The sequence below is a fragment of the Enhydra lutris genome, unplaced genomic scaffold (genome assembly GCF_002288905.1).
Source record: "Enhydra lutris kenyoni isolate GAN:26980312 unplaced genomic scaffold, ASM228890v2 scaffoldscaffold55, whole genome shotgun sequence".
In the NCBI taxonomy this organism is placed as follows: Eukaryota; Metazoa; Chordata; class Mammalia; order Carnivora; family Mustelidae; genus Enhydra; species Enhydra lutris.
In genome coordinates, this window is record NW_019154139.1 from 4,301,912 (window position 1) to 4,322,521 (window position 20,610).

Here is a 20,610-nt window from a genome sequence, read left to right on the forward strand (position 1 = left end):
TTTGTCTCCCTCCCAATCCCATCTTGTTTCATTTATTCTTCTCCTACACCCTTAACCCCCCATGTTGCATCTCCTCTCCCTCATATCAGGGAGATCATATGATAGTTGTCTTTCTCCAATTGACTTATTTCGCTAAGCATGATACCCTCTAGTTCCATCCACGTCGTCGCAAATGGCAAGATTTCATTTCTTTTGATGGCTGCATAGTATTCCATTGTGTATATATACCACATCTTCTTTATCCATTCGTCTGTTGATGGACATCTAGGTTCTTTCCATAGTTTGGCTATTGTAGACATTGCTGCTATAAACATTCGGGTGCACGTGCCCCTTCGGATCACTACGTTTGTATCTTTAGGGTAAATACCCAGCAGTGCAATTGCTGGGTCATAGGGTAGTTCTATTTTCAACATTTTGAGGAACCTCCATGCTGTTTTCCAGAGTGGTTGCATTTCGGTTTGTATTTTTAGTGTCGGGTGGGACTCGGTGTTTTGTTTGCTAGGATCCTTTGGGTTACAGGTCCCTGTTCTTCCCGCGGGCTGGTTTCTCCTGCAAGCCAGCCTTCTGCACGAGGCAGACGCATCCCACAGTTTAGGGGCTTTAGGTCTGCAACACCAAGGGGTGACAGGAGGCCCTAGCTCTCTGCCATGGGGTTTTAACAGTGATATGAACCCTGTCCCCACCTCGTTCTTTCTGAATTGTCCTGGTTCTTCCCACTTATTCTGAAACACTCTCTTGGCATTTTCTATTGGCTCATGTTAAATTAACAAATTAGTGGAGTTTCTCCTTCAGTGATTTGAATATCCCTACCCAAGAACTCACAAGCCTTCAATCATTCAAGTCAGTTTTTTTTTCTTTTTTAAAAATTCTGAATGGAGTAATTCTTCCCATTATACTTTCTAACTGGAATGGTGGTATATCTCAAAGCTGTTGGCTTCTGGATGTACTGGTGACTTTGTGCGTATGACTTCTGTTGTTTTCAATTGAATTTTTTGCATCTTCCAGGTCAGGTCCAATGTCGTCTGTAAGAAATGTTAATTTTACCTTATCATCACAAATTCTGTTATTAACGTCTTCATTGTCTAACTGCAACATGTCTAGTACCTTTAGAACAATGTTAATCATAGTGAATTGTGGTAATATTTAACTTGTTTCCTTTTCTACCTGAGCTATAGATCATGCTTAAGGAAATACCCTTAATTCTCATTTTATGGAGAATTTTTTTTTAATCAAGAAGGAGTATTGAATTTTACTGGAGTTTTCTCAGCATCATAGAGATGATCGTATATTATTTTTCTTTTAATCTGTAAATATATAGTGAATATATGAATACATTTCATAATATTGGACCATTTTTTATATTCCTAAATTAAATCTGGCTTGGAAATGGGATACACTTTTAGTGGATTGCTTGGTTCTTTTTAATATTGTATTTAAGATTTTTATGTTTCTTTCCATGTGTGAGATTAGCCTGTACTTCCCTTGAGAGTGTGTGTTTGTGTGTGTGTGTGTGTGTGCATGCTCTATTTTTGGAATCAACATTATGCCTCCTTGTTTAAAAGAATGTGCAAATTTCTTAGGCTCTAAAAATGTGTGAGTAGCATTGGAGCTGTTGTTTCTTGAGGATCTGGTGGAATTTCCCCCTCAAAGACATCTCTTGGCGTGCTACTCCAACATACCCTTTTTAGAAATAGTTCTTGGACAGTTTTCTCTATTGTAATGCATGGTCCTCATTTTTAATGGCTGCAAACTGTTTGTTTTGTTTTAAAGTAGGCTCCCAGCATGGAGCCCCCCATGGGGCTCGTCAACAATGCTGAGCTCAAGACTGAGCTGAGTTCCAGAGTAAGACGCCTAACAGACTGAGCCATCCAGGTGCCCTGGAAACTGTTCTAATGAGGGCGTTACTCCAGCTGGCTTAACCGTGTGGCTGAACGGTCTTGAAGAGCGCTGGGGTGGTTTCAAGGAGTGCCTCCCAAAAATCTAATTCATGATTTTTCAAAGGTCTGGTTAATGGAAAATAATTAGCCCGAGGCATGGGAGGCAGCTGGATCCTCGTGGCCCTTTGGAGCTGACGGATGCCAGTATTTCTGGGACAGTTCGTCCTCATTATTCATGGATTCCATGTTTGCAAATTCACGTGCTTGCTAAAATTTATTTGTAGCCCCCAACTCAGTACTTACGGCGCTTTCACAATTAATTGCAGATATGCACAAAGCAGAAAACTCGGGGAGCTCAGTGGGCGTGCTCCCCCCTGCTGAGGTCAAACGAGGTGACCCTCAGCCTCATTTCAGTCATGTTTTCCACAAGTGTCCGTTTAGGGACACTTTAGTGCCTGTATTTTGCATTTTGTGTTCTGTGTTGATGATTTTGCTGTTTAAAATGGTCCCTGAGCAGAATGCTAGAGTCTGCCCCAGGCATGAGAAGGCTGTGACCGGCCCTTATGGAAAAGATCACATGGTTTGTTTGGGGTTTTTTGTTGTTGTTGTTGTTGTTGTTTAGATCACATGTTTTAAATAACACGTGTTTGTTCAGGCACAAGTTACAGTGCTGTCGGCCTTGTGTCCAGTGTTGACAAAGCACCGCTACGTTAAATTACATTTAGTCCCAAAACGCTACATCAGGTCCAAAACAAACACATGTAAAGCAAGGCTGCGTGCTGATCGATGGGCGGGAATGTTGTGTCCAGAGGCTTTGCAGGAGCCGCTGCCTGAGTCCCCCAGGAGCACTGGTGCGATACTGTTCATCCCATGGCTACCCTAGAACGGAACCACCACGAGTCATGAGAAGGGGGCCGTTATGATGCTGCTGTAGGACCCCAGGCCAGCAGGGAAGCTGGGCCCTCAGGTGTGGAGGGTCCGTGGTGTGGCCCAGGTGAGCGACTCAGCATAAGGGGCTGCCCTGTGCCCCAGGTCTGTCCGCCGGATCGGGACCCTGAAAACCTCCTGCCGTGGCGGCTGGATGGCGGGGAGACAGGGATGGAGGGAGGTGGGGCCGTTAGGGAGCTCTCTGCTGGAGTGGCACCTGCCTGGGCTTGTGACCCAGGGCATCTCTTGCTGGGCAGGCCTGGGGAAAGGCCACATCGTGGACAGAGACAAGCAGAGCAGTGGTACAGGGCGTCCTCACGAACCCACACGTGGATGGGACTTGACAAAGGGCGTTCCTGTCGGCCTCTCACCTGGTCCTCACCGTGGATTCTGGGAGGGTGGGAGGTTAGACCCATCTCACGGATGGGGTCACTGAGATCCAGAGAGGTCTCATGGAGTGGCTGCCCAGCTAGTGCGGGGGTGACTCGGGACCTGACCTCAGGTGTGTGTGACTGCAGATCCAGTCGCTGCTCTGTGCCGCTTGGATCCTGAATTCTCACCCAGTCTCGCCCCTTGCTTTGGACTGGGAGCATCTCTCTCAAGACAGGAGTCCCCACTCCGTCCCCCTCCCTCCCTCTTTCATCAGCCCGTGGACACTGATCAGAGGTTGTACGTTCATGGGAAGAGGAGGTATCCTCAGACTCAGCAATACTGAGAGTCAGAGCAGGAGGAAGGGGAAGCTATTCCCCGTCGGGTTCATAGCTCCGGTCACTCTGGTGTGTGCTGCTGGTGTTCCCCGTGGCTGCAGGTGCACCTGTGCTCTTCTCCGAGAGGGACGGAGATCTGGCTTAGCAGATGGAGCGTCACCCCCTAGACCGAGGGTCAGCACAGCATGCTGTTTTCTTTTCCCCTTGCTGGCCCTCATGCATAATCGTAGGGAAGAGGTTTGTGCACACGGCTGTTATTTTGTGTTTTTATTTCCCTGGATAAAGTAGTTGGGAGGAGTAGGAGAACGTCCATCTGCTTTTCACAAAGGCGAGGGGGTGTTCGTTCTTCAGCAGCGCACGAGTGTCCCCGGGCAGCGCCCTTGCTGGCTTTGCCTCTTACAACTTCTTATCAGTGTTACCAGAGCGTGATTCACGTGAGACAAAGTGCGTCCACGTGGCCACTCGGATGAGGTTTGCTGGCTGTATGTACCCGTGAAGCCATCAGCGTGAGAAACAGAACGCGTGGGGACAACCACTGCTCTGCTTTTTTTAAAAAAGTTTCATGTATTTGAGAGAGAGAGTGAGAGAGAGAGAGCACATGAGCAGGGGGAGCAGCAGGCAGAGGGAGAAGCAGGCTCCCTGCTGAGCAGAGAGCCCAATGCGGGGCTGGACCCCAGGACCCTGGGATCATGACCTGAGCCGAAGGCAGAGGCTTAGCCCACTGAGCCACCCAGGCGAATTTTTGATTTCTCGTGAGATTAGTGTTTTCCCGCATTTTTGTTAACTGGTTACATTTCCTTTTTGGTATGTTCCCTGTTTTTAGGGTCTGTGGGCATTTCCCTTCAACACCCGCTGTGGTCGGAGTTCCTCGGTCCCAGACACCGGTCACTGAACCGCGGCTTGCCTGTCCCGGGCTTCACGCTCCCTTTGATTCCAGTGACGCTTCTCTGGGACTAGAGGGCAGTTTGGAATGTTCGGGAAGGCGGCTCTTGACCGCTGAGACTTCTCTTCTGCTTCTGACTTCGAGCGTCGGGGCGTGGAGGTGGTCTGCGGGCCTGCTCCCCGCGGTGATGCCCACGGCCCCCTTCTGGCCCTTGTCCTGGCGGCTCTTTGCCTCGAACCCCTCCCCCGCCTCACGATGGGCCTTCTTGTCCTCGTGTTAGAGGAAGCTGTGCTGGAGTTGGAGTGTCTTCCCGCGGGGCTCGTCAGGCCGGTGCTGAAATCGTGACGTTCAGGATTCTGTCCCCCAGTGGACGGCGAGTCTTCAGGCCCCTTGTTGCGCTCGGAGCTCCCCGGCTCTGGGTCCCCTAACTTGCAGGCACCCTGGCAGCGGGGTGACGGTCGGCCCAGGCTGGACCCCTCTCCTCTTCTCTCCCATTTCATCTTCTCAGTGCCCGCGGCAGGCCCACCGCCCCACGCGGCTCCCACGGTGTGACCGTGGAGTCGTTGCCCCGGGCCCCGAGAGCCCAGCGAGGGCGGCTTCCAAGGCTTCTCCGGGAGATCTTCGGTAAGTCAGGGCCTGTGGCTGAGGGAAGGAGGCCCGGGCTCCCGGGAGACGGCTCTCGCGGGGCCACCTCCCAACTGGGCAGCTGGGCTAAGCCATTTATGCAGCATTTAGGGAGTGCCTGCTGCATGCCTGGCACTTTGCTGGGCTCTGAGGTCTGGTGGTGGCCAAGACAGAGTCCCGACTCCTGGGACGCTCTCCCGCTGTGGGGGACAGACAGCAGACATGGGAACACCAGGGGGGATAAGGTTGCGGCAGCCGTGAAACCAGGTCACGTGACAGGGAGAACGCAGGGGGCACGTCTGGTGTGGGGCCTGGAGAGGTTCTGTGAAGAGGCGACATCACGGCTCTGAGTGGGATGCCGGGAGGGGCTGCCGCGGCCAGGGGCCCAAGGCAGGGGAGTGGCAGCCCAAGGGAAGCGGGGACAGGGCACCCGAAATCAGCGCGCACTGGAGGCTGGTGACCGGGGACGGAGCCGGGTGAGAACTCTGGGTTTAATGTGGAGTGCCATGGGGAGGCTGCGTGCGGCGCAGGGAGAGGTGTTTAAACAAATGTCCTGTGGCTGTGGTGCGGAGGGTAGGCTGTCGGGGCGGCCGTGCACGTCCCCGCGGAGGTGGCCCTCGCTCCCGAACCGGTGGCTGTGAGTGTGGGGAGAAGGACTTGGCGTGTGGCTGCTGGGAGCTTGGTGGGAGCGTTTGTGTGGCAGGACGGCGTGGGCCTGGCGCTGCCCCCTCTGAGATCTTGTTTGGTGTGTGGCCCGGAGAGGGTGGGGGACTTGGGAGGGCGGCTGGGATTTCCCATGAGGAGTCAGCCCTGGCCATCAGTGTGGTTCAGGCTCCTGGGGCCTGCAGACTGTCGTCGTGACCCCGGTGGGGGAGCTGTGGAGAAGGTGTGCTTAGCTCTGCCAGGCAGGGAAATGGGACCCCCTACTGGCCCCTGCTGGGCGCGGAGGCTAATAGCACAGGGTGCATATGTTGTGCCCCGTCCAGAACTTCCTCCCGAAGCCGGACCCCTCATCCCTCAGCCCGGGAGGCCATCCCGTGCACTGCGCTCCCAGGGCAGGACAGCTGCTCACCACGCCGTGGGTCTGGAGCCTCCCGGCCCTTACTCTCACCGAGTTGCCGAGTGGAGCACAGAACATCTTTCCGGAGCCTGAGCGTGGGGTTGGCCAGGTCCGAGGGCCTCAGCAGTCTCTAACACTGGGAACTTGAGCACATCCTTGAAGCTACTGAGGGCTGGTCTTTTCTGTGCCAGGGCAGTGATGACAGGCGTCGCGACCGCTGACGGCGATAGCCTATGTGGTGCACATGGCCCAGGCCCACAGGTGGCAGGCGTGCTTCTCATCCATGCTGACCGGGCACCCAGTTACCACCGGGCCTCTATGGGGTGACTTCTGTTAGCACCACGAGAGGGATCACCCACAGAAGGCAGTGCCTTGCCCCAAGGACAGACACTGGTGGCGACCCTCTGTCTCTGTGGCAGGCGGAGGGGTTTGAGGTGTGAACCCTGCTCATCACAGCCAGAGATGCTTCTCGGGGGCGTCCCAGGACCCACAGGGAGGGCGCCTTTGCTCTCCTTTGCAGGGGGTCTGTAGTGGTGGGACTGGGTGTTGCGTGTCATCAGAGTGTGTGGGAACCGCTAAGGAGTGACGCAGGAGGAACACAGATGGGGGGCGGGAGGCACAGTTCCGCCCGGGGCCAACAGGCAGGTGCACTGACCCAGACCCCTGATCGGAAGACCCCCTTCTGCCCCCACCCAGGACCCAAGCAGGTCATGGGAATGGGTGGGCCCCAGGCTGTGGGCAGCGGCCGGGCAGGGGGCTTGGGCTGGTTTGCAGCCTAGGTTCTCTGGTCACCATGTGGCTGGAGTGAGCACAGCCTGGGGTTTCTGCGAGCGACCCCGCCTTCTAGAGCCTGATGGCTGAGCCCCCAGGAGTCTGGTCAGGGGACCTGCCAGTCCTGGTGGGGCCGCTGAACTGCCTCGGGGGGCGCTCAGCTTCCCCATCTCTCAGGGTGGGGGTTGGTCCTTCTGGTTGGACCAGAGCACAAGGACTGGGTCACAGTGGTAAAGTACATTCTGGAGAAGAGAGGAAGAAACCAGCAACGATCTAGCATTTCGATGATAAGAAACGGCTCTGTCGCATGTCCTGAAACCGCGTGGGACCTGCCCAGAGAGGGAGGAAGCCCGCGCTGCCTGGGCTTGCTCTGTGCCAGGCGCGGGCTCTGTCTGGCGGGTGTCTGGCAGCCGACATTCGCGGGGAGGAACCTGCGGGCCAGAGAGGCCAAACAGCCTGTCGCCGCCACTCTGCAGGTGTGCGAGGGCACAAACCTGGGTCTTTCCCATCAGAGCGCAAGGGCTTTTTCTCCTCCTGCGAGAAGGATGAGGACAGAGATTTAGGGATCCTAAAGAAACGTTTATTTGTCATAAAAGAAGAGGCTCCACAACGATCACGGGAGCACAGATCTGGCTGATGACAGGCTCCGCTGCGTGCAGGGGTGGGGGGGGCCAAGGCTGGTTGGCACAGGGCAGCTGTTCCTTTAAGTCGGGTTCTCCGTGGGAATTGCCGCAGCCTGGGGTGGGGGTGTGGGCTGCTGGCCGAGGGTGGTGCCAGCCTCTGGAGCTCCCTCCAGAGCCCGTCTGTCTGCTCCCAGCCCAGACGCTGTGACGCTGCCTCTCGCCTCTCAAAGGGCTTTCCTTCCCCCACGAAGCTGCTGATTCATGCGCTGCGGTCGGCTGGGCTGTGGGGCCAGGGGGCCGGGGCCGGGGCTCTTGGGCTCTGCTGAGTGGAGGCCCTGGGCCTGGTGGGAGGTGTCCTTGAGCCCCTGTCCCCTGGCTGGGAGCGGGGGAGTCAGGGGGTGGTGGTGAGGGAGCAGGGGGCTCTGGACATCACAGACCAGAAATGTAGGTTGGGGGTTGGGGGAGGGGAGGAGGGGAAGACGGGGCTTGGCCAAGGTCACATGCAAGGGCCAGGTTGACCCGTCCTTTCTCACTCTTCTTTGCTGCCCTCGGCAGGGTGCTTCAAGGATGACCGCATCGTCTTCTGGACTTGGATGTTCTCTACCTACTTCATGGAGAAATGGGCGCCACGGCAGGACGACATGCTTTTCTACGTGCGCCGGAAGCTGGCGTACCCAGGCAGTGAGGGCAGCGTGGACGGGAGGAAGGTGAGCGGCCCCCTCCGGCCCCAGCCAATCATCCTTGCGGGGTCTGCCCGAAGCCGCCCGGGTGTGCTTCCCTGCAGACCTCGAGCAGGTCCTAAGGGGGAAACGCAGTTGACTGAGCACGTACTGGGAGCCAGGAGCTGTGTGAAGAGGGGGCGGGGCGTAGCTGTTCCCGCCGCCCTTCACCAGGACCCTGAGAGGCAGTGATGACATCACTGTTGTCCCTTTGAGGGGACAGGTTTAGAGGCAAGGTGGTTTGACCAGCATACTATTAAGTCAATCAACAGGAGAGCAAAGATTTGAACCCAGAGTCTAGGGTCCTCCCTGGCCAGGGGCAGGCTGAGCGGCCTCGAAGATGAGGAGGAGGCCTGGCGGTTCTGAGCCCTCGCCATGCAGCAGATGCCGTGCTCGGCTCTTTCCTTCTCGAAGCTCTTACGTCCTCCCTGCAACTCAGCGAGGCAGGTGGGGAGCCCAGGGCCTCGGGGCAAAGGGGCTCGGCTGAGCCGTTTCGTCTACCACATTTAAGCATGTGGAGGAATGAATAAAACAGCCTTCATGTGTTCTCTTCTGTTTTTCAGAAACGCTACTAACTTCTAGAATGTGTAAGCACCTTATGTCAAACAGGGGAATGCACTGTTTTCCTTTAATCACAAAAACGGGAGGGCGAGGGAGGCTGGTCTGGAACTCAGAGCCACCGTGGCTCCAAGTCCAGAGCCCTCTGATCCCTGGGCTGTGGCTTGGGAGCTGCAGCCCATGTGTCAGGTGTTGGAGCTTGTCCCTGCTTGTCCCTGTTTGTGGAGCTTGACACACAGGGCCTGGGAGTTCTGCATGTGGACAGGCCTGGTGCCTTCCGCAGAGGAGACATGGTAGCTTGCGTGCCGGCCGTCAGAGAGCTGGTCTGGCTGGCCTGTGGGACATGCAGGAAGGCCCAGGGTTGGCCTGGGTCCTGGGGTGTTCGTGTGGTGTGCCGGCCGCCGGCTGCGGGGCCGGGCCTTGTCCCTGGGACCCAGGAGCACGTCATAGAGCCAGTACCGAAGGGTAAGCCCAGTGACTGGAAGGGACAGAAATGGTCAGCAGAGGCCACATGGGTGAGGTGAGCCTTCAGGAAGGAAAGAGCTTTCCTAGGCGAAGGGACAGTAGCCCCAGTCGTGGGCCTGAAGCTTGTCAAAGCCCCTTCGTTCGGGTGGCCAGTGCTGGTACCACGTAGCCCCCTGTAGAAAGGTGGGAGCAGAGACGGGTGGGCACGGGCCAGATCATGTGGACGCTGAAGTCCACATGCCTCGGAGTCTGGGTCGGTCCCTAGAGCTCTGAGAAAGTGAGGAAGGCGGGACGTGGTCAGAATTCCATTTAGCGAGCTCTTGGGCGGCAGGTGGAGGAAGGACTGAGAGGTTGGAGCAGAAGCAAGGGAGAGGGGGTGGGGAGCAAGGGAGTGGTAGGCGGGCGGCACGAAGGCCAAGGGCATAGGCCTCACCAGCAGGGCTCCAGGTGACTGAATGGGGGCCTGAGGGAAGGCCCCACCTGACAGCCGGGTCTCTGCCCTGGGCTCAGGGTAGGTCCAGTGCTGTCAGAGGAGGACAGGGTTCGGTGTTGGACAGGCTGAGTCCTAGGCGCCTGTGAGCTAGCCAGATGGCGGTGTCTTCTGGCGGTGGGTCTCCTGTCTGAAACTCAGCAGAGACTCAGGGACAGAGGCAGGGCTCCAGCACTGATGGCTCCAAGATGGTACCTGGTGCCATGGGAATGTGTGGGAAGAGGAGGGAGACTTGGAGGCGGGACAGTCACAGAGGCCTAGGACAGAGCTCTGAGCTAGCCTGACACTGGAGGGACTAGCAGGAGACCAAGTGGCAGGCCAGATGGGGTTGCCGGGAGGAGGGGGCGTGACCAGCAGGGAGGCGGGACCCGAGGAGCCAAGTCTGGCAGGACGAGAAGGGGGACAGGCCGATGGACCTGTGACCAGAGGCTGGGGAGGCGTGGGCAGAGCAGCCTCGGTGGTGGGCAGGGGCTGCCCTCTGGAAGGGAGGAAGAGAAGGCCCCAGTGGGTGGGACTTGGCAGGGCTAGGTGTTGGTGGAGAGTTCCATGAGCTGAGCACCCCCGGAGCCTGGCCCAGAGCTCCGCCGTCCCTGCTCGCTGTGCCTGCTCTGTCTGGGGGTGTAGTGGACAGACCAGCTTTTCCAGCTTTGTCTCCCCGGACTTGCCACTCAGCCTGGCCTGGTATGGGGGCTGGGCAGTTGCTTGGTGAGGTTAAGGTCCTTCCATTGCGCACACCTGGGAGGCCAGGTGTGTGGGGTAGTGTGACCATAGGAGTCTCCTGGCAGAGGGTGGCGAGCCCCTAGGGAGCCTCACTGCTAGGGACACCCACCGTGGGCGTGCTGTCCTCCCTCAGCTCAGCCCAGTACGCAGGCTCCTAGTGCCAGGGCTCACCTGCAGAACTGGAACGGGGACCGTTCTGCCCGAGGGCACGCAGCGAGGGTACAGCCCGCATCCTTGGCCCTTCAGCATCTGCTGGGCGTCACGTTGTAGACGTTGGGTTTTGTTTGGGTTTTGCGGGGAGCAGGGGGTTTGGTTTTCGTATTTTTGGCAAAATCTTCATCTTTTCCCAAAGGCAGCCTGCTAAGACCAGAGGCTCTAATAAGGATCAGAGACTCAGCCAGACCCTGAATTTTGGTGTGGGGAGAGGCCTCAGCTCTGGTTAGGGATGGTTTTCTCAGCCTTGAGTTCTCCAGGAGGCAGGCAGGAGAAGGGAGAGACCAGGTGAAGAGGTAGCAAGAGGAGTTCCCCTGATCCTAACTGCGCAGTTTGGGGCGGGGGTCGCCGGACTGTGTGCAGGCTTCCTGGAAGGTTTGGGGGTGTTGAGGTCCGTCAGGGGAACATGTGGCAGTCCAGCTGTTGACATGCTAGAATGTTCCATCAAACACCGCAGTGAGCGGTAGGCAGCTGCCCCTCCCCGCAGCACTGGGAGCCCAGGAATGACTCAGACCTGGCCCTGTGCTCGGGGAGCCCGCGTCTCCTGGGGCAGACAGACAGCATCACCCGTGATCACAGAGCACTCAGTGCTGTGGTAGTGGGAGGACGGGGTGGGGGTGGGAACAGCCGGGAGCCTACACAGAGAAGGCTGTGGCATCGGGCCTCAGTGTTGTAGGACAGAGAAAGGGGTCCACGGTGGCCTAAGGACATTCCCACTGGAGGGACCAGCCCATGGGGTGCTGGTGGGGGCATGCCAGGCACACACGCGACTGGGCACCTACCCGAGGGGACCCTGTGGTGTCTGTAGTGTTGGAGGGCAGGGCTTGGGCGGTGATGTGGGGAGACCCTGCAGGCCCAAAGAGTGCAGGGTGGGCAGGGAAGGACAAACGGGAGACTGGACAAGCCGTTCCGGCAGCCTCTCTGCCCCCACCACTCAAAAGAACAGAGCCAGGAGAGCCCAGGGCAGGCGCCTGCGCACTGTGGCCTCTCTGCGGCAAGCCAGGGCTGCCTCCCGCCCCCTCCCCAGCCTGCCGCAGAGCTGGTACCCGGTTGCCATAGCAACCTGCGGGCTTCCTGCGCTAGGCCCAGGGCGGTGGTGGTGGGCAGATGGGTGGACGGTCGCCTCCAGGCAGATCGAACAGAAGCAGTGTGGGTGGGACAGGCGGCTGGGATCCCCACGCCGAGCTGCAGGGCTCTAGGGACCACCTCGGAGGCTCCTTCTCAATGAACTTGGGGTCGCACAGCCGGAGACCGAGAAGCCAGGCAGGAGTCCGTGTCTGCCTTAGCGGCTGTCCCGGCAGTAGTCAGGGAGAGGGGGCCGGGACTCATCTGTGCCCTGCGCCCCTCAGAGGGCCGAGGCGGAGCCCGAGGTGGAGGTGGAGGTGTACCGGCGCGACTCCAAGAAGCTACCGGGCCTTGGAGACCCTGACATTGACTGGGAGGAGAGTGTTTGCCTGAACCTCATCCTGCAGAAGGTACACGGCGCGGTGGGGGCCGGGCTCTGGGAGGAGGGCTGTCTGGTGGGGGAGGGTCTCCAGGGGCACAGCATGGTGGGGCGGGGCTCCGGGAGGAGGGCTGTGGGGGGCTGAGGGAGAGCAGACCCCTCCACGCGCGGTGTCCTGCGTGCTCTCTTCCAGCTGGACTACATGGTCACCTGTGCCGTGTGCACGCGGGCTGATGGGGGGGACATCCACATCCATAAGAAGAAATCCCAGGTAAGCCCCAGGCCTCCTAACTGGCAGCTCAGCCCAGAAATGGCAGCCTTGTGGCTGCTTAGCATTTGGGTGGGGGAGACAACCCCTTCCCCTCCCTCCTCTTGCTCCTCTGTCTCCTCCTCCTCCTCCTCCCTTCCCTGCCTGGAGGGGCAGGTCTGACCAAAAACCCGTCCATCAGGCTTCTTGCAAAGCTGTTCCCTCTGGCTTTGGCCTGGGTCTGAGCCATGTGACCACCGGGACTTGTCCCTTGAGTGGCTGTGGACCTGGGTGCAAGGCAAGGCCTCATCAGTCCTTTAAAACCCCTCCCTTTCAGCAAGTGTTTGCGTCCCCCAGTAAACACCCCATGGACAGCAAGGGGGAGGAATCCAAGATCAGCTACCCCAACATCTTCTTCATGATCGACAGCTTCGAGGAGGTGAGCTCCTCGTGCCCAGCCACGTGTCCCCAAGGGCCCTGGTTAGGGCTGCGAGAAGCCGGCCTCCCTCCCGCCTCACAGCCCTGCAGCCCGGCAAAGGTGGTGGGCAGCGGGGGTGATCCTGACTCCTACCCCTTTGGCTCCGGCTGTTCCTGATGCTGGACTGGGGCTGGTGGGGCTCACCTCCCTCTGAGCCTGTTTTCTCATCTGTAAAATAAGTGTCACGATCACGCGTCCATTGGGGTCAAAGATCACACGAGCTCGTGAATGGGAGAATGCGTCATAAACACCTATAAAAAGGGCTGTCTGGGCAGGAGGCGTCATTAGGACGGCCAGGACACCCCAAACCAGTGCCTCCACTGCGGAATGCTAGGCTGTCAGAGGGGGCAGGGCTGTGGGAGCTTCTGGGCCAAGCTTCTGTGTTCAGGCTGGAAAACTAGGACTCACGGCAGAAAGTGACTCACCCGGGCCACACCCGGTGCCCTGCCCCTGCCCAGCTTCTGCTCTGCTGCTCTCTGCCGCCACCAAGGTCCCCATAGTGGTGCCTGTACTCCCCTACGGGCGGTCAGGACCCCAGGGAAGACTCAGGAAGAAGGGAGCCCGTGTTTCAGGGTCTTTCCTCGATGGGCTGCTGCCTTGAGGCCCCTCAGGCTTGGGGGACTAAGTGCCGTCCCCAGGCTGGCACGGCCTGTTTGTGGCAGAGCCAAGATTTGAACCGGAGTCCGTGTGACCTTGAAGTTGGGTCCATGCCCCAGGCCCTGGAGCCATGATGCCAGCGGGCGGGCGGGCGGGCGACAGGAGGTGGAGCCAGGACCCAGGCCACGGGCTCCGTGGTGGGCAGCTGTCTTCCTTGTGCCCCGTCTCAGGTGTTCAGCGACATGACCGTGGGGGAGGGAGAGATGGTTTGCGTGGAGCTGGTGGCCAGTGACAAAACCAACCTGTTCCAAGGGGTCATCTTTCAGGGCTCCATCCGCTACGAAGCCCTCAAGAAGGTGTACGACAACCGAGTAAGTGTGAGGACGCCCCCCACCCCCGTCCCCGTTGGGCCCTCTGTCCTTGCCCCGCTCCTCAGAGCACCTACGGCCCCCGGGCCCCTCGTAGGTGGCTCAGGGCCTGCGTTCTGGTGTGTCGCTCCTCAGACGTCTGGGCACACTGGACCAGAGGGACAGTGGCCCCACCCTGCGTGCAAACACTCCCGAAACAGAACCTGGCTGGTGGGGCAGGGGTGGAATGCAGGTGGACGGGCCTCTCCCCTGCAGCTGGTCCCCCCAGGGAAGGCGTGGGGGTGGTCTCGGGCTCCCCCAGGGTTGGCTGTGTGCCCAGCCTGGTGCTTGGCCTGCTGCGAGGCGTGGGTCGTCGGGTGGTGGGAGGAGCATCTGCCCGACCCCCAAGCATTCCTGCACTACCCTGCCTGCTGGGGGGCCCCCGTCCCCCAGAGGAAAGCGGGTAGCCCTCAGGGGCCGCTCTTTGGGGGATGGTCACCCTCATGACTCCGTGTCCCCAGGAAGAAGCCACCCCATGGGCGCTGACTCGGGCCGTCTCCCCATGTCTGCAGGTGAGCGTGGCCGCCCGGATGGCACAGAAGATGTCGTTCGGCTTCTACAAGTACAGCAACATGGAGTTCGTGCGCATGAAGGGGCCACAGGGCAAGGGCCATGCGGAGATGGCCGTCAGCCGCGTGTCTACTGGGGACACGTCCCCCTGTGGGACTGAAGAGGATTCCAGCCCGGCCTCACCCATGCACGAGCGGGTAAGGGCTGCACAGCTCGGGGAGGGGCCTTCCGTCCTGCGGATCCACTTCCCAACGCCTCCCTGATCTTTAAAGTCCCCCGGTGAGGTAGGTGTCATCACCCCGTCCTCTGGGGAGCAGGCCGAGAGGCAGAGAGGGCAGTGGCTTGCCCAAGGTCACCCAGCAGGTCAGGGCGTGGTCTCTGCTTCCCTGAGCTGCTGCTGCAGCTGGGCCCAGCTGAAGGGACCCCCAGGCTGGTCCCGGCCCCTGCCTCACCGGGCCCTGCTGGCCGGGCGCGCACCCACAACTGGCCTGCCCCGGGGAGTGCCCTGGGGTGCTGATGAGCCAGCCCCCGCTCCTGCCCCTTGAGGCTCGGGGGTCCGGAGCTGCCCAGCTCTTCCCTCTGCCCGGCCCCCTGTTCACGAGGTGTCGTGCACCTTCGAGTGCTGGGGGTCCCCGCAGCAGCCCCGTGGGTAGACATGGAGACTCGGGCTTGCCGGATGGACTAGTGCCAACCTAGGTCCCACGGCTCTTGTGTGATAGCACCGAGCCCTTGAGTCCTACTCTTTCTAGGACACCGTCCTTCCCCAGGGGTGGGAAGCCGAGGTCAGTGGCAGCTTTGTTCCCCGGGACCCCAGTGGGGTCAGGGCTAGGGCAGGAGAAAGTCTCGAGCCCCTTGGCTGCTCTAGCCTGCTCAGAGCCGTAGGTCTCCGAAGGGACAGGTGGGCGGGTGGGGGGTCTGTCTGGGGAGCAGCCTTGGCCAGCCCGTCTACAGGAAGGGACTTCGGGGTGAAACTGTGTGGGCTGGAGTCTGGGCGCTGCCGCCCCAGTGACCTGGGGCAGGTCTCGGCCTGTTTTCTCATCCAGAAACGGGGAGCACTGGTGTTGGGAGGCTCGGGGAGCTGTAACACAGTCAGCAGCTGACGCGGGCGGGACCCTGGGGTGCTTCCCTAGCCACTGGCTCCCCTTGGCTGTTGACCCGCTGGGGGAAGTGACGGAGGGCGTGACGTGCGCTGCCCTGCTGACTGCCCAGGACGAGCAAGCGTGTGTTTGCTAGACTTTCCGTTCTGTAAAACTGTTAGCCGTGCCCATCTCCAGGTAGTCCCACAGCACGTTTCTTCGTCTTCTTTATGTCCTTTCTTGGTTTTTTTCTTCTGCAATGACTGTAATCGGAAAGCCGAATAAAAACAACCCGGGCTAGTTTCCGCAAAGACGTGGGTGAGGGTTCCGGGCAGGCCACCTCCCTCATCTTGCGAGTGGAGGTTGTTGATACATTTCTGAGCTGATTTGGGAGAAATGGAGTCTGATTCTACTCCCTGGTCCTAAGTTGCCCACCAAGGCCCTGCAGAATGTAGAAATCCTGTGGCCTGAGCTCTGGGCTGGGTCGGCCTGGGTGCTACTTCCAGCCACACGTTTGCTGAACAACCACAGATACGGTACCACACCTGCTGAGCCTGGCTCTTCCCACACACCAAATGGAAGTGATACTCGCTCCCTCCCAGGGTGGCAGTTGGGGCTGAAGGCCATGGCGCCTGGCTCAGGGGAACAGGGAGGCCCAGGGTCAAGGGAGGGGACCTGCCAGGGTCACGCAGCTGCGAGTGGCAGGGTCTGACCTCCTGGAGGCTGCTTAGGCCCCCACCACCTTTGTGCTTACTGTCGTGTGTCCCCCTTTTCCAGAGGGGCCCTTTGTAACCAGCTCATGACAAATGCAGACTCTGTGTGTATTGTGGTTTCTGGTGTTTTGTTTTTTTTCTATCTTTGGAAAACCTTCCCTGGCTTATGGGAGGACCATCTGGAGCCCAGCGGCCGCCGGGACTTTGGTGGATGTCGGAAGCCGTGACGAGGAGGCTGATGGGGCTTCCTGAAGTCTCAGTCCCAGCTCACCTTGTTCCTCAGATTCTTGTTTGCATGGGGAGGAGGGAGGAGATGGGCCAAGTTCCCTCTGCCTGGAACGCCCTTCCCCCCCTTCTTCACCTGGCGAACTCCTACTCGTCCTTCAAGACCCATCTCGAGCAGCGTCTCCTCCAGGAAGCCTTTCCTGATTTCCCAGGCTGTGGACCCCTTTTGCTCGGTGCTCCCCTGTATCCTGTGCTTCCCTTTCTTTGTCTCAGCAAGCAGCCTTCAGTTTGTGGTTGTCACTTTCCGAGTCTGTCACCCCTCACCAGACTGTGAGCTCCTTGAGGGCAGGGAGCAGTGTTGTGTGCCTCTCTGTCTCCTGTGCTGCCCCCGCCTGACCCTGCGCGGCTCCACAAAACGTTTGCTCAACAGTGTGGTTACAAGACCAGGGGATGGAAGCCTGGGCCGCTTTGCCATTGCCCTCCATGAGAGGGTGCTGGGGCTGAGAGGGATGGGGTGGGGGGCATCTTAGCCAAGGGAAAGGAATTGGGGTAAAGAGTATGGCCTTAGGAGGCAGAAGACCTGGGCTGAATCCTGGTTTTGCCCCTGTCCTGCTGGGTGACCTTGGGCAGGTCAAGGTCGCTGTCCCACCTTCGTTTCCTCATTCCTCCGAGGAGCTTCCTGCCGATTCCTGTCTGGCGGATCAGCGGGGAGGCTTCCGTGGGAGGCTTCCGTGGGAGGCTTGCGCGGGATCAGCAGCTGGTCTGGCTTTGGGCGGCCAGCGTTCGGGGCTGGCGGAGGGCACCCGGCTCGTGCTCAGCCTAGGGAGGCTGGCCCGCCGGCAGGTGGTGTCAGGGGCCCCAGCGGTGGTCGGGCTGCACCAGTGACTATGGCTCTTTGTCTCCAGGTGACCTCCTTCAGCACGCCCCCTACCCCAGAGCGGAACAACCGGCCCGCTTTCTTCTCCCCGTCCCTCAAGAGGAAGGTGCCCCGGAACCGGATCGCGGAGATGAAGAAGTCTCACTCGGCCAACGACAGCGAGGAGTTCTTCCGCGAGGACAATGGCGGGGGTGAGCGCCTTGCTTACGACCAAGGGCCTGCTGCGGCCCTCCCGGGCCCTCTGGGTTCACCCGTGCATTCATGTCTTGGGGCTGGTGGGTGCCAGGGGCCTCTCAGGGCTGGGGATGGAGCTGCAGATAGACAGACAGAAATCCCTGCCTCAAGGAGCTCCCAATCTGGGGTCAGAATAGGGGGCGGGACAGGAGGCTTGAGACTTTCCCCGATGTTGATTGACTGCTCCACACAGAGGGTTCTAGAAGCCGGTGCCTAGTGAGATGAGCTCTCGGGCTCATTCCTGCCTTTGTGCCATCAGCCTCCTGCTTTGGGTCCTCCTCAGTGCCCTCCCTCCCTCCAGAATGTGCCTCGGGGCATCCCCCAGGCTCTCCTCCGGGCTCACCCCACCCTCTGGTGGCCTCCAGAGCATCTTTGCCTGAAGCCCGTGGGGGTCCCTGCAACCCACGAGCCAGTGAGAGTGGGGCTAACCCTCATCTAAGCAGCAGGAAGCCACTAGAGGGTTTAAGCAGGGGAGTGACAGGATCAGATTCGCTACTGAAATACTGCTCAGCCGTCCCTGTGGAGAAGGACTGTAGGAGGGCAGGCTGCCGCCAGAGACAAGGTGTGGTGCCCCGTGTGTGTGCTGGGCGCTGGGGGGGTGGCTGACGGCACAGGGCGGCCCCTGGCCAGAGCTGGGGCTGTGACCTTGAACGGAAGAGACACTGGTCCTTATTTGGAGCACTGGGGCCCAGAGACAGACGGCCCTGGCCTTGACCTGCTCTAGGGTGCACTTGGGCCTGTGCTGTCCCCACCTCGGCTCCTTTCCCAATGAGGAGGGAAGAGCTGATAACCACCTGGCCTGCCTCCCTGGGTGACCCAGAAGATGGCTCCTCCCAGCCTTGCCCCGGGCACTGCAGACTGGTGGTGCCGTGTTGCAGTGACGGACGGGGTCACAGGGAAGCAGAGAAATGACGCCATGAGGCGACAAGCCAGAACCCACAGGAGAGCCTCTCCAGGGCAGGGGAGGGGAGGGGAGGGGAGGGCTGGATAGGGATGGGGGAGTCAGGGGTCCCAGACTAGGGCTGCAGCTCTGGGGCAGGTGTGGGCCATGGAGGGGCTGGTGGCACAGGGCCCAGGCTGCGGCAGAGCTGGTTCCTGGGGTGGGAGGTGCTCTCCTGGTCCTGCGAGGGGGGCCTGTGGCCCGGGCCCTGACACGGCCCTCTCCCCACTAGCTGATCTGCATAATGCCACCAACCTCCGGTCTCGGTCCCTGTCCGGCACGGGGCGGTCCCTGGTCGGGTCCTGGCTGAAGCTGAACAGAGCGGACGGCAATTTCCTTCTCTATGCACATTTGACCTACGTCACTTTGCCACTACATCGGATTTTAACAGGTAGCGTGGGCTGCAGCAGAAAACCATCGCTCTCTGGGGCGGGGGGCGGGGGGGCGTCGGTAACCCTGACCCCCCGTTTCATGTCTGGGACCCGCCAGTGAGTGTCTGCGTCGGGTCCCTCCCGTCCCCCATTGAGTGGCTGCAGAGCCCCAGGGCGGGGGTGGTGTGGCTGGCTTGGGGGGAGGTGAGGCGGAGCTCTGGGGGCCTCACTGACCGGGACCCACACTTCCTTGTCTTGTCCGCCCGCCCCCCGCCGTCATAGACATCCTGGAAGTTCGGCAGAAGCCCATCCTGATGACCTAGCCATGTGCAGAGCCTGCGCAGAGCCCCCCAGCCCTGCCCGGCCCTAGGGGTGCCGCCAAGTGCCTACCTGTCCACCGCCACCGGGGTCTTCTGTGACAGCCCAGCGCCGGAGCCGGAGCCAGGCGGGGCCGCTCGCCTCCTGGGGCCAGGGCCGACTCCACGAACACCAGCCCAAACTGAAGTGCCTCTTTCTCCCCCCGCCGGCTCGGCTCCTGCACCCCCGTGCCCGCCCGCCCACCCCCCTCCAGCCCCGGCCCATCTCTGCAGCGCCCTCTGCACCCCGAGAGGCCCAGAGATGCCAAGAGGCTGTGAGAGAGCAGAGGAGCGCCGGCGGCTGGAGCGTGTCCGGACCGACCGACCCGACGTCTGCGCGCAGACCGCAGGTGGACAGGCCGCCCAGCTGGGGGCCCCCGAGTGTCCGCGCCTCCCCGAGAACTGGCTCACGGTTCCGTCCTGCTGTACCCATGAACTTCCGCATCCGAGTTAGGCCCGACTTGTCCGCCCTCCCTTGTTTACTGCTTGGTTACACATGGGTTGCCTCGGGGAGATGGGGCGTCTGAGGGTTTTGCCCTGGGCTGGGAATACCTCACCCCACGCCCGGTTCCAGAAAGGCCCCGATCCTGCCAGAATGGCCTTTGCTTCCAGCCAAAGAGCACCACCAACACACACACCTCCGCCTTGGAGACATCCCGCTCTGCGCCTCGGCTGGCGTGACCCACAGAATTTGGACTCTGAGAGCAGGTGGGACAGCCTGGTAGTCAGACAGGAGAGGAGTGTTGGGGGTGGGTGTTGGCCTCCTCCCAGGAAGGTTCTAGGTAGAACGTCCATCCTCGGGGGGCTGGGGAGGGGATAGGGTGTTTTCCTGGAGCTTTCTTTGACGGAGTGCGCTGGTCCCGTTTCTCAGACCAGCTCACTGAGGCAAAGAAGAGTTGACCTCCAGGCGGCTGGTCCAGTGGGTTTGTGCGAGCGGCCTTGTTGGGGCTGGAGGGATTCCCACCTGTGATGGATGACACGTTGTGCTCTCAAAACCATGAGCCCTCTCGAGCAGAAGCGTCCCCCTGCCCCACTGGGAATAAACTGTCAGCTGGGTCTCTGTTGCGATGTTGTTTTGTTTGGAGTCCCCAGGAATATCGGAGGGTTTGCTGTTGTGCACGGAGACCCTCTCTGCAAGGAGAGGAGGGATTGGAGGGGCTCCTTCTCCCATCCCTTCTATTCTGCGCGCTCCAAGGGTTTGCGCTGGGCTCTGGGAACAGGGGCTACCTTGGGGCTTTCTCTAGATTTTATATGCTGTTATTAAAGCAAGCTGTTGCATTTCATTCTGCCTCAGTTGGCCCACCTGTAAAATGGGGCTGATACCACCTACCTCATGAAGCGTCCAGGGTTCTGGTGCAGGACTGGGTCAGGCAGCCTTCTTGCAGAGCTCGGGTCCGGGCAGACTCTCGGACGCTTCCCCCGCCCATCCTCTGTGTGGTGGGGCTGGGCTGGAACATTCTCGTCTTCTGTGGCAGTGTCCAGCCCCCGCTTAGCCGAA

General features: G+C 59.8%; 1 protein-coding gene across 4 annotated transcripts in view; it reads left to right on the forward strand.

Annotated features, from left to right (window-relative positions):
• LOC111157557 (KIAA0930 ortholog) overlaps positions 1 to 19,320 on the forward strand; it is a 31,929-nt gene extending 12,609 nt beyond the window's left edge. For 2 of the 4 annotated variants that reach the window (XM_022519065.1, XM_022519068.1), the window contains exons 2-10: positions 8,028 to 8,179; positions 11,987 to 12,112; positions 12,275 to 12,352; positions 12,666 to 12,767; positions 13,634 to 13,774; positions 14,272 to 14,517; positions 17,240 to 17,402; positions 18,618 to 18,776; positions 19,039 to 19,320. In XM_022519065.1, the coding sequence (XP_022374773.1) occupies positions 8,028 to 8,179; positions 11,987 to 12,112; positions 12,275 to 12,352; positions 12,666 to 12,767; positions 13,634 to 13,774; positions 14,272 to 14,517; positions 17,240 to 17,402; positions 18,618 to 18,776; positions 19,039 to 19,079 (1,208 nt within the window). In that variant the 3' untranslated portion in view covers positions 19,080 to 19,320. Of the gene's footprint in view, positions 1 to 8,027; positions 8,180 to 8,376; positions 8,380 to 11,986; positions 12,113 to 12,274; positions 12,353 to 12,665; positions 12,768 to 13,633; positions 13,775 to 14,271; positions 14,518 to 17,239; positions 17,403 to 18,617; positions 18,777 to 19,038 lie in introns of all 4 variants that reach the window. The other 2 variants (XM_022519067.1, XM_022519066.1) reach the window with 2 other exon arrangements.
• Positions 19,321 to 20,610: the final 1,290 nt, after the last annotated feature.